The 13,110-nt window shown below is 44.1% G+C and overlaps 1 protein-coding gene across 1 annotated transcript; it reads left to right on the top strand.

Annotated features, from left to right (window-relative positions):
• The first annotated feature begins 3,101 nt into the window (after positions 1-3,101).
• ric3a (RIC3 acetylcholine receptor chaperone a) lies at positions 3,102-12,868 on the top strand. The gene is made up of 7 exons (XM_063188250.1): positions 3,102-3,280; positions 3,635-3,729; positions 5,080-5,297; positions 5,694-5,760; positions 8,576-8,672; positions 9,553-9,707; positions 11,224-12,868. The coding sequence occupies exons 1-7, from the start codon at positions 3,102-3,104 to the stop codon at positions 12,246-12,248; spliced, it is 1,836 nt and encodes a 611-aa protein (XP_063044320.1). The 3' UTR covers positions 12,249-12,868.
• The last annotated feature ends 242 nt before the right edge of the window (positions 12,869-13,110 follow it).

Here is a 13,110-nt window from a genome sequence, read left to right as displayed (position 1 = left end):
GCGGCACACCGCAGCCGTTTCATACCAGTCAAGTCACCGCCACATTTTGCCGCCAGCATAACAATAACAAAAGGCAAATGCTTTCACATGTAAAACAACACACACCAAAAAAACACACCCATCCCTCCCTTCAGTAGAGTACGCGGGAAAAGGAAGCCATTTTGTTTATTTCTCGTCTTTGTTGTTGTTGTTGTTGTTGTTGTTGTGTTTTTTTTACACGCAGCTGCCTTCTGTTGCATTAAGCCTGGCGTGTCCAAAGTGGTCTAATGAAGAATGATGAGGTAATTAGAGACTTGATAAGCATGATCCCCTCGCAAACAGATGATAATAGCATGTGTGTGGGTATACATACAGTATGGTGTGTGTGTGAGCGTGCGTGCGTGCGTGCGTGTGTGTGTGTGTGTGTGTGTGTGTGTGTGTGCACACGCGTGTGTACGTGTGTATGTGTCTTTGCACGTGTGTCTGTCTGTGTCTCTTTGTTTAGGAGTGAATGATGGAGAAAGAGACTTTATAGTAAAGCCAGAGAGACTCAAGTAACTCTGTTTTTAGTTTGTGCAGCCCGTGCGTCATTCAAAAAAACCCAAAAAAAAACCCAGGGCAAATCCTGAGAATGTCGTCCAAATATATGCCACAGTGATCTCAAATCCGGACCACTTTCCCCCTTCCACTCACTTTTCCATATGTGCCTCTCTCTCTCTCCATGGATGTTTGTGGTCAGACTCAAAATTTAACACTTCCCAGTTGGGCGTTTTGGACGTGAACTCCGCGTGTGATGTTTTCACCACTCGTCCATTAGCATCTCTTATTTATGTGATTTTTATTCTCAAGTAATGGCAGCAGATGAAGAGGAGTGCTCATGGGTTTCTGTGAGCACCATGAAAGGCTGAAAGAAAGTGGAGCAGGCAGGGTGCGTTCACTTGTTTCCTCGCTCGCTCATTCGCTCGCTTTGCTGCAATTACAGAGGAAAAGGAGAAAAGACGGAAATAAAGGCCCCAGTCTGTTCATAGTTGACTTGACTGGAATAATAGCAAAATAAAACCACACGGGCAACCCACGATGTGCGGGCGGGCGGTCTGACGGTCGGTCGGTCGGTCGGCAGTTGTAAAATTACATTTTATATTCTACAAAGTACCAGCCATTGAAAGGGGCCAGAATGGTAATGAATGGACCACTTAATGCCCACACGTTTGAGGATGCCCGAAGCACATCCACTTTTGAACCACCGAGCGAGCGAGTGAGTGCTGCCAAAAAAGGAAAGCGCATATAAAAAAAAGCCACATATCATCGTCCGCTACATTAAACATCTGTACCACAGGGGTATAATCTCTCTCCAAATCATATGCTGCTTGGCACTGATAATCTAAGCCATAAAGCATCTCTGAAGGTGAGGGCACACACACACACACACACACACACACACACACACACACACACACACACACACACACACACACACACACACACAAATACATAATTGTTTCCCGGGATTAAAAGATTATGTGGGAGGGTACGCGGCCAATATTCTAGTCTTTTTGCCAGCTCAACCAGCCCTCCCTCCCAAAAAAAAAAATCAACAAAACAAGTTTGTTTTTTGGGGCCTGTCGATACACCATGTGCACACACGGTATGTAAGCCTATGTATTGTACAGTACACACAACATGCATTCACATATGCTGTATGATGTGGCGTTGATGTTTTCTATGCTACTGGATGGGAGAGTGGTGACTGAAAGGAAAGGAAAGCCATTACAAAGCTGCATGGCTCCCGTCGACCCCACGCTGATGTTTTGTGCTACTGATAGGAGCTGGATCTTTCTATGGGCAAAAGAATTACAGACCAATCTTCCTTTGTCATCTCTTGTCATGCATTTTTTTTCATCTTCCCTTTCCTTCCTTTTCTCTTCTCTTTCTTTCTTTCTTACAGAGGGGGGTAGTGTTTCAGAGCCATTTTCAATCATGGGCAGAGTGCTTGGGAGAGAATGGTTATGTCACTGTTGCTTTTCAATATAGTCATTGTTCTTCCTCATACCAAGGATGCTCTAAAACTGTCAAGATGCAAAGAGGGGCCACAATTACAGCCGTGTATTGCACATTTAGAGTGCCGAGAACCACAGCACTTCAAGGTGAAACAGAGTGTAATGAATATGTGTGTCCTGATTTCCTAACATTCACACATTCCTTAACTGCATTCATTATTGTTTGGGCTATTGTGATGTGAATACATGAAAATATAAAAGCAGAGCTCTGAATCGTTTCACTGGCATGCTTCTACCAACTTTTTCTATCGTCGTAATAAAATTAAACTCAACCGACACATAACAGCAGAAAAGGTAATATGGCATATGAAACTAAATTCAAAACATCAAATACTTTATAGTCTGTTTATTACAGTGTCTGACTCTGTGTGTGTGTGTGTGTGTGTGTGTGTGTGTGTGTGTGTGTGTGTGTGTGTGTGTGTGTGTGTGTGTGTGTGTGTGTGTGTGTGTGCTTCTTATTTGTCAAGGTGTCTGACATTTTGCACATGACCTCCGTAGGTGGAGTTCTGTACCTACCTACAGGCAGGCGACAACAGTAGCCCATTTCTGCATCCTCAGTCCACACTCATCTGCTTTCACTGCTAAGTTGAGCAGGCACTGCCATCTGGTGGGTTGACATGAAGTGACAGCAACACCATTTTAATTTTACTCAGACCTAAGACATCAGTTTGAAAAATATACAAGTGATCAGGAAGACTCAGCTGTTTTAACATACAAAATTGCTCTGTACATAGCCTACATATCCTACATTACCATTGACTTGAAAGTTTTTTGTTTTAATAGCCTCAATGTAGGCCCTATAGCTTAGCAAGCCATACTATAACATGAAATTAAATTACCATATCAAGAATTCCATTGTTATAACGGTAGTTATTATATGAAGCTTGAGGATGAATAGGCAATGATGCATGAAATGGACCGTGTAACTTAGTTGGGTTTCTGAACTGTAACAAAGGCGTAACAGGTGACCATTGTAATCATTTCCGTTTCCACTGGCACTGAGACAGCAGAGAGCGCTGAAGGGAGGAATACGGTGGCATGGACCCACCGAGCTAACCTAAAAAAATGTCGATTACAGCATTTCAGAAGGTGACTCTTGTAACCTGTATTGTATTATGCATATCTTTATTCGTACCCAGCATTATCTACCACGATGTGAAGAAGGATATGATGCCGAAAGCGGGTAAGAAAATAATAACAACCCCCCTCAGTCGTCATCTCCCTTGTTTTCACCGTCATCACCAGCTTTGATATCAGCTCTCCGCAGCGCTGTAGTCGTGCGTATAATCCACCTGCCCTAAACCTGAAGAGCTAGCATCAAACGGACCTTCACCACAACTGTTCCTTCATCCCACCTGACAACCCTGTAAAAAATTCCAACCTTTCCTCCTGGCTTTGGTGCTTGACTGTGTCCCGGTGCTGTCTGCTCAATAAAACACCCTCTTACCATCACGCTTCCCTCTTCCTTTCCTGAATTCACAATTTAATTTACGACATTATTGTGTGAGGTTAATGTGTTTTAAATGGTGTCAATGAACAACTGTACCTGCGAGGTTTTAAGGTGACATCTCTGCTGCTATTGTTGTTGGCGCGTAAAGGTACAAAAACACGTCAGTGCGCAGTGATATCTCACCATACAAAGTCATGCAAGTTGATCGATTCTTCGATGGGGCACGCGCTGCACTTTATAATGGTCAGACTTTGGCTATTATGCTATGTGGGCTTACTGGGCTACCTAATATTTTACTCAGTAACGAAGTGATAGTCAGGTTTATGGGGAAAATTTCATTTTAAGAACAAGCAACTCGGTTTTTAATAAAGAAAAGGGACGCCCACTTGGCCTATAAAAACATACTAATTATGTGTTTAGTTTGGTCATCATCCTATCACAGAGAATCATGTTCCCATTCCAGTAGGCTACTTTTATTTTATTTATTTATTTTAAATGGGGGACTGGCCACACAGTCACACTTTGCCATCTCCGTGATAAATAGTTAGGGCAATAGGAAATTCACATTCAAGCCCATAAATAATTGGTGGATGCCATTAAAATGATATACTGTTTGTATGGAATTGTGTTTTTGGTAGGCTATTTTAATGTAGAGGTCAGGTGGTTTTGAGGTATTACAGTTGAAGCTTAAAAAGTTGTGATAACATACATTTTGAGAGCGATGGAGGAATGGATGGATGAACGAAATAGATCTCAAGGAAGGCAGGCAGGCAGGGTGGCAAGCAGGTGAGTAGGCAACCAAGCAGGTGGGTGAAGGCATAAACTAATGCTCCAAGTGACTGCAGCTCCACAAAAATGGGTAATGAGCAGATGGTGCTAAGTATACAGAGCAATTACGCCCACACCCTGTATCCTGTCACGTATCAGCGTCGGAATAACTTTGTATGTAGTTGTCTTGATAAGAAAAAGTTATTCCAAACTGAAATAAGAAAGTTACTTTAAAAGAAAATCAGTTATTTGTTTAAAAGTGCCCACAGTGAGTGCAAGCCTTTATTGACAGTGTAATAACTGTTTAATTAGGACATTTTCCAAATTGTGTACAAACACGTTGCCTAAAGCATTCCATCCTTCAATATGATCATGTGATATGGTGACCTGAATTAGACAAGACTTTAGTCGAATGCGGCATCAGTCCATTAACAAGTATATAGTAAACATAAACCTCAAAGATTATGGAAAGCCATGGAAGCATAAAAGTAGGTCTAGGGTAAATCTGGAATAATCACTCGTGCACTACATTTGCAGCTCACGAGTGTAAGTGATACGCTTTTTATAGCTCACGAGACTGATGGGTCAGCTTCTCATACATTCGGTCACTCATGTAAGCCCTAGATGTAAACATCACCCAGTCTCTGTAGACCAGACCTGGTCAGTACAGAAACATCACACAGTCTCTGTAGACTACCAGACCTGAGTTGAAACATCACCCAGTGTCTGTTGGCTATCGGACCGGAGTTGAAGTATCACCCAGTGTCTGTTGGCTATTGGGGCCTGGTTAGAACAGGAATATATCACCCTTGCTTCTTTTGGCAGTCGGGCCTGGCCACTACCCCACAGGAATGCCTCGCAAGCCCGGTCCTGGGGGCCTGGAGCCGTGGGAAGAGGAGACTGCGTACCCCGAAGCCCTGGGACCCGAGGCCATCGCCAGGGCCAGTGCCCGGAACAAGAACAAGAAGAGCAACCACTTTGGCCAGGTTGTCCCCATCTATGGAGTCGGGATACTCTTATACATCCTCCACATATTTGTCAAGGTACTGTATCTGGATGATGCTGTTATAAGTTTGAAGTTCATGGCGACATTGCCATTTGTCAGCTGTTGTAAAGCTGAAGTACATGATGACATTTTCATTTGTCAAGAACGAAGTGGATATACTTTATTAATACCAGAGGAAAGTGCTGTGGTTTGACCTTATCCGTGTCAGATATAGGCCTACTATGCAGTACTACTTGGATAATAAGGATTCTGCTCTACAGTAAGTCAATGTGTTGACAGGCTTGTGTGAATTGGTATTTAGTTGTTTTTTAATCTGTAAGAATTGCGGAGTAGAGTACCTTTATTAATCCCGAAGGAAATAAGGGAATTGTGATACAGATCTCATACTCTGATGTGCCTTTGATGGTAATAATCTGCTTTATTTCCCCCGCAGCTCACAAGGAAGGATAAGAAAGCCAAGAGATGCCCCTCCTCAAACGCAGGACTTCTGCAGAACATAAGTATGTGCTGATTCGACTTTAAATTGTGCAAGTTTGCCATCGCATTTTTATCTTTTTATTAGATCACACAAGAGATGGGTGGATTTACAATTCAAGAGTGTGTGAAGAAATGATGATCCCAGAATTATTTTCCTATTCAAATCATGTGCAATGGCTATGTATGTATGACTTACTGTGGTACTATTATGGGCCGACTTTGGATTATGCTGTGATGGCTTTGTCCAAATCAGTGAGACATAGAGTAAGGAGATGGTCTTGCCTTTAATACCCATCCCATTGTATCCCCAGCCTCGCTTCATTTTCAAGGACAAGCACTTTTATCTGCTATAGTTGCACACCCCACACCCTCACAGCTCACACACACACAGACACACACACACACACACACACACACACACACACACACACACACACACACACACACACACACACACACATACACACAAACACACACACACCCACACCCACACACACACACACACACACACACACCCATACACACACACACACCCATACACACACACACCCACACCCACACCCACACACACACACACACACACACACACACACACACACACACACACACACACACATGCATACACACACAATTTCCCTTTTTTTCCTTCCTTTTGTCATTGTTTTGATTTCCCTGTTCAGTTCTGTCAGGCCAGACAGACGGATCCCTAGTGGTGAAAGAGCCTCGTTGCCTGTATCAGTAGCTGCAGCAGGGGCGGCCTGCCCCGCCTGCCCCGCCAGCCTCCCGATAAACCAGATTAAGCACCAGAGAGCCTGTCCCAGTCACAGGGCCCTGCCCGGCCTGGCCTGCTTTGTTGCCAACCCCTTTGTATTGTTGGACCTGGATTATAGCAGTCAGAAGTAATGTCGCGTTGGGGCCCGCCAGCGTCTAATACCAATTAACTGCATGTCTTTTGGATCAGCACTAAGAGGTTTAGCTCCATTCATCAAATGGATGCCAGGGGACTGGAGGGGAGGTGGAGGAGGGGAGGGGGTGACAGGCCGAAGGAGCACTTATATGGTCGCATAAAACTTGTGTTATTAGTAATACTATATTTTTTGTTTCTTTTTGTATCCAGCTCTGTGTCTTCTTACCCCTCATGTTGGAATGTCAGGCACAATGGGTTATTTTTAGAGACCTGGTTCATCATTGCTGATGAGAAGTAGAAAGACATTTTTGCCTATTTTCCACTGCCGGTTTTCTGGTAGGCCTACAGCTCGAAAAGCAAAAAGTGGTGGCCGAGTCACGCTGTGTCGAGTTGTAGGCCTACCAGAAAAATGGCAGTGGAAAAGAGGCATTAGTTGGGGATCTCAAACTGTCCGAGCTGTGTTAAACTGGCACTTTGAGTGGCATTATTATTATTAATATTGTTATTATTATTATTAGTAGTAGTAGTAGTAGTATTATTCACCTTTCATTTGAGACATGCTGAAATAGGCCTTAACCCTAATCCTAGAGATAACAGAAAATGTTTTCTACAGAGCTTTGGAATATCAAGGCCCATACACAAGTATGCCTCATGTTTTTTCAATTGTATAAATACAAACGCGCACCCACAGATGCTTGATGTGACCTTCAAACCGTGTCCAAGAGTGCTGATGCTCCCTGCCAGTGAGTGCACTTTACTGTAAGACTTTCCTTGCCTGAAATGCAAAGAAGAGGACGGCAGCTTTCAGCAACAGCAATGAAAAGACACTTATTTGAATAAACAATGCCCCAGACAAAACGTCTGGAATGTATGTAGAAGACACTTCATCGCTTTTGACACATTTTAAAGCCAAGAGGATGAAAGATGACAAGAAAAAAAAAAAGGGGGGGGGGGGGGGAAGTGCTGAGATGGACAATGGTACAGCCCCACAGCATGTTCTGCCCAATCTAGTTTGCATTTTAAGCAGCGAACTTGTCATGTATTCAATTTTCATGGAGCATTGTATCTCATGTCGCTTGCTAGTTCTCAGCATCTACGTACATGTTGTTTTGTTGTGTTTTGTATGAGCTCTAGTTTATGCAATCTATACGCCTCCAATATGTGTACGGTGTTTAAATATTCATGCACACTATCACAGTTGTACATTTTATTTCATGTTACATGCCACATGTTATATACTAATGTATTTCTCACACTTGTATGGTAATACATAATTTCACATGAGTACATTATCTGCACACATCTGTGATGTGTTTCCAAAACACTTGTGCATTTTATTTTGTAAATGAGTGTTTATGCATGCTATCTACATGTATCTGTGATGCACAGGTCTGCGACTTGTTTAATGTTTGAATACCATATGCATGCCATCATACTAAATATAGTATGGTTATGGGTCTGTATTTCCCATTGTAATGCTTCTTTATCTTATGTTATGAATTTATGCATACTATCTACATTACATGCACCGATATGAATGTTTTTTTAGTGATGAGTGTACTCAAACAATCATAACACATTTTTATCATGTTATGAGTCTGTCTATAGTTTGCACATTTTCCTACGTAGATAGATCTGTGATGTGTTTCATGTTTGAATACAATACATATACTATCATACAGCACACATCCTACCAATACGCCTGCTATCCATTTTCTTTCATATTTAGTAGTATGAGTCTGCATACTAGCATGATGCCTTTTATCTAATGTTTATGCATGCTATACCTATACAGTGCGTGCATGGATGTTATCTCATGTTATGAATTTATACATGCTATACCTATACAGTGTGTGCATGCATGAATGTTTTGTCCTCCTGTTCCTGTATATGAGTGCTTATGTATGTATGTATGCATGTGTGATGCGCAGGTGAGGAGGAGCTGGCTAGACTGGAGGCCCGGCTGTCGCAGGCGGAGATGATGATAAACAGAGTGCTGTCTCCGCAGTCCTCCAGGAGGATGGAGAGGTGAGCGGAGCGGAGTGCGCCACACCGTCTATGCCACATGGCCCTGGCCTGCGACGGTGACTTACAATTGGGGCCAGCCATAAATCACGTCACGGGGACCAGGGCCAGGTGTCTGGGTGCAGGGGCGTAGCAGCAAATTGTGGGGCCCTATGTACAATCAGCTCCAATGGACCTTCCCCACTCCACCCATACATCTACATACATCAGGCACTGTGTGGGCCCCCTATATACATGGGGCCCTAGTGACACACACTGTACCCTCCTGTACAATGTACATGTCTGAGTGTAGCCAGGGCCGTATTACTAAGCCAATGTGGTGCCCCCCGGGCACTATACCTCACTAGTGCCCCCTTTATCAACAATATTTGTTAAGTTTGTGTGTTGTGGTGCCCTCTCACTGGTCAAAAATGGTTGGTGTCCCTGGGCAGGCACTGTGCCACTGGCCCTTATGGATAATCCGGCCCTGGGGTTGCATTCATATTGGCCATGCAGCAATGGCAGCAGAAGGCTGTGGAGTTCCGCAGCTGTCTGGAGACAGTAATTCATCCAAGTCATGTTAGTCTAAACAGCTGAGCTGTGAGCAACTGAACTTTTTTGGAGTTTGAAAGCACAGCCTAGTCAACCTAACCTTACAAACTATTGTAGTTCCTTTTACAGCCCTGTCACTGTTACATTTGGACACAAACATTACATTACAATACTTATAGTAGTCCTTACAGTACAAATGATACCTTCATATGAAAACTGGTGCTTCTACTGTTACTGATACTGATACTAATAATAATAATGATTAATAATAATAATAATAATAATAATAATAATAATAATAATAATAATAATAAAAAAAATATAATCATAATCCTGGGCTTCTATCCTTCAGCAGTCGCTCAGGGCGCCACTCGCGGAGAAGGGAGTCGAGTCTGCTGCGGCGGCTGCGTAAGTTCAGGCGCTCGTTCTCCTTCCAGGGGGAGCCTATGGAGGGCGTCACCCCAGAGATGGAGGCAGAGGAGGTGCCCTACGCCATAGACTGGGAAGGTGAATCTCTCTCTCTCTCTTTCTCTCTCTTTCTCTCTCTCTCTCTCTCTCTCTCTCTCTCTCTCTCTCTCTCTCTCTCTCCATGTCCCTAGACTAGAGATTCAGGCATGGATGTCTACATTTCTTGGTCCCTCTCTCTCTGTCTCTTTCACCATGTTCCTCCCTCTTCCTCTTTCCATACCTGTATCTCTCTCTCTCTCTCTCTCTCTCTCTCTCTCTCTCTCTCTCTCTCATTACTAAATGCCCTTCTCTGTCTCTTGCTCTCTTCTACAATGTCTCTCCGTGTCATTCTGTCAGTGTGTAAAACTCATAGAAAAATCCCATCTATATACACATTATCTGACGGTGACAGTACTATTTATGACCACGTAAGACCCTGAACATGCTTGCTGCAGGATAAGCGTACCCGGGAACATTTTGTGCATGAATGCGTCGCCATGCGTATTTTAGTCAGTTATGCGCACGGGAGAACACCTGGCACAAGGTACGCAGACACGTGCGTACAGCGCAATTGTGACAAAACCACGAGGGGTGATCTTCCAAACGTCCATGCTGAGGTCATGGTAGATTCAAACAATGGTGGAAAACATTATGTAATGAGAGACCCGTTGGCTATCTGCCCCCTATATGTACCTACAGTATCGTGCTCTGGCCATCCTGAAGCAAGTATGGGAACTCGGTCGCATGCGTAATTCAAGACAACCAGCAAGCATGTCCACAGCCTAATATGACAGCCTCCCAATAAGCCCCCTTTTAGAGTAATGATGGGGACACTTTACTTGACGACGGCGTCATACGTATGACATAACAGTGTCATAACATTGTCATTATGCAGTCATGAATGTGGCATAAAAATGATGTCAATGTCATAAACATTGTAAGACTTTGTCTTTATGTGATTCGGTTATGACAAAGACAGGCCTAACAATGTCAACTTTTCATGGCCATAAAACGTTTATGACATTGGCATTATGTTTATGACTTGTTCATGACACTATTATGACACTGTTATGACCCTGTAATGTCATACGTATGACGCCGGCGTCAAGTAAAGTGTAACCGTAATGATTAAGTGGTGTATATGGAGGCCAGCTGAATTAATTAGAAAACTTCACACCAGACACCAACATCTCAAACTGTCAGTTTAATTTGCATGCTATGAAGTTAGAAAACTGCTGACACTGCACGCAGCAGCTGCTCCATTAACCCCATGCTATCTCTCCTACTCTCCGCCTTCCTTGCTCTCTTTCTCCGTAACCCAGTCTCTGTGTAAGTCTCTCCATCCGCCTGTCTCTGCCTCTCTCTCTATCTCGCTCTCAAATTCAGATTCAAATACAAAAAAGCTTGCTTTATTGCCATGACCATTTAGTGTAGTGTTGCATGGGACAAATTATGACTGAATTGTGCTAAATAACGAAACTTGTTTGCTATATTTTCTCTCTGCCTCTGTCTCTGTTTCTGTCTCTGTCTCTCTCTCTCTCTCTGTCTCTGTCTCTCTCTCTCTCTCTCTCCCCAGGCTATGCTGAGGAGGTCTTCCCCCAGTACGATGAGCCCTGCGGCCCCCGTAAGTATGAGACCATTATCGTGGAGGCCCTGGACCCCGACAAGCCGTCGGCCGAGGAGCTGGCCGAGCGCATGGAGAACGAGGAGGCCATGAGGGAGCTGGCAGTCATCCGAGAGGAGGACGAAGACGAGGTGGCGGCCGCAGACACGGAGGAGAGCAGAGACGAGGAGGAGGAGGATGAGGATGAAGAGGATGACGATGACGATGAGGAGGGGGAGGAAACGGAAGAGACAGAGGAGACGGAGGACGATGATCCGATGAGGTGTCTGGAGGATTATCAATTGGAGGAGGAGGAGGAAGAGGAGGAGGAGGAGGAGGTGGATGAGGAGACGCCGTGTCTGAGCCGGGAGGAGAGGATGGAGGAGCGCAACCGGAAGATGGGCTTGGCCGAGTTCCTGGGCCTTAGCTCCGGCCACCAACCGGCCCTCAGGCGCAGGCACATCACCTTCAGCGACCAGACTGAAGTCTTCACGTACTCGCGGGAGGGCACCATTGACGAGCCGGACGAAGATGAGGAAGAAAATACGGGTGAGGAAGAGGATGATGATGAAGAGGAAGAGGAGGAGGAGACAGAAGACGAGGAAGGTCAGCAGCTTCAGCTGCAGCAGCAGCAGCATCGCATTTTGACCAGGACGCGGTCACTGGACGAAGACCCTCTGATGGAGGCAGAGAGCCTGAGGTTCGTGGACCACAGCTCCGATCCTGAGGAAGAAGAAGCTGACAAACAACGCAAGAAACAAGAGGAGGAGCAAGAAGAGGAGGAAGACGACGACGACGACGATGATGATTACAGTGATGATGATTACGATGACGAAGAGGGGGAGGAAGAGGGCGGTCCGCAGTTGGGTCTGGAGGAGTTTCTGAGTACCTACCGTCCAGGGATCAACCCTAGACTCAGCCAGGCCAGAATCGACCCTCCGCCGACAGCCACCGAGCTTCGAATGCGCAACAAGTCCAAGGATAAGGATAATGCCTAATACCCAGTGCGATGCTGTGGTTTGCTCTCCGTTTTATTTTAACCCACATAACCCGTTCCCTCTAGTGTTGCAATAAAAGACCTTTTTTCCCTCAAATGCAAGTTTACATGTTTAATCATCCATCCACATAACCAGCGTCTAGTGCAGTCGTAGCAGAATCAAAGTGTGTTATGATCTTTCTTCTGCTGACTGATAGTCATAAAATATGGATTAAAGACTCATGACAGGATGATGATGTGGAATTTGTGGAATGTGATTAATTTTAAATTGGCCTATATTTTATATTATTTTGCTTTTCAAAGGCCATGAAAAGTGTCAATATAATGATACACTTGCACTGCTTTTATCCATTTCTTTTTGATTACGGCATCATAACGCATAAAGATTGCATATTGTAGCGTTCTCATAAAGAGCATCTCATAAAACAGCACAAGAATCACTTGCATTTTAAAAGAACGTACAGTACATGAGGCAGTTATCTAGATGTGTATTTTTCTGGCATGTTCTACTGTAGATTGCACTACGAGGTTCACATTTAACCATTTTTTCTCTGAATGTAAAACAATAAACTCAGCAATACAATTGTGAGAGATATTTATGAGAAGCAAGGCTATATTTTGTATCTGTTGTTAATAAAGGCACATTGTATGATAATATCTTGCCGTTGTGTTTGTAGTCATTTAGAACATGGGCGCAGATAGCGGGGGGGACGGGGGGGACATGACGTACCCAGATTTTCATTCACCTAGATCCGTCCCCCTCACCTTTTTGGAGAAAATATCTGATTTCTGCCTTTGCATTTTGCAATGTGTGAAATAGCGCCTCCCTGGACCATTCACTTTCATATGTGGCAAAAAAACGG

The sequence above is a fragment of the Engraulis encrasicolus genome, chromosome 22, assembly GCF_034702125.1.
Source record: "Engraulis encrasicolus isolate BLACKSEA-1 chromosome 22, IST_EnEncr_1.0, whole genome shotgun sequence".
Classification (NCBI taxonomy): domain Eukaryota; kingdom Metazoa; phylum Chordata; class Actinopteri; order Clupeiformes; family Engraulidae; genus Engraulis; species Engraulis encrasicolus.
The sequence above is the reverse complement of the archived record's forward strand: the minus strand, read 5'-3'. Positions and strand labels throughout refer to the sequence as shown.

Excerpts from the sequence above, each read along its gene's own strand:
- ric3a (XM_063188250.1), top strand. The coding sequence starts at position 3,102 with ATGTCGATTACAGCATTTCAGAAGGTGACTCTTGTAACCTGTATTGTA. Across the intron at positions 3,730-5,079 it reads ACGCGCTGCACTTTATAATG|TCGGGCCTGGCCACTACCCC; the intron begins GTCAGACTTTGG and ends TTCTTTTGGCAG. Across the intron at positions 5,761-8,575 it reads AGGACTTCTGCAGAACATAA|GTGAGGAGGAGCTGGCTAGA; the intron begins GTATGTGCTGAT and ends TGTGATGCGCAG.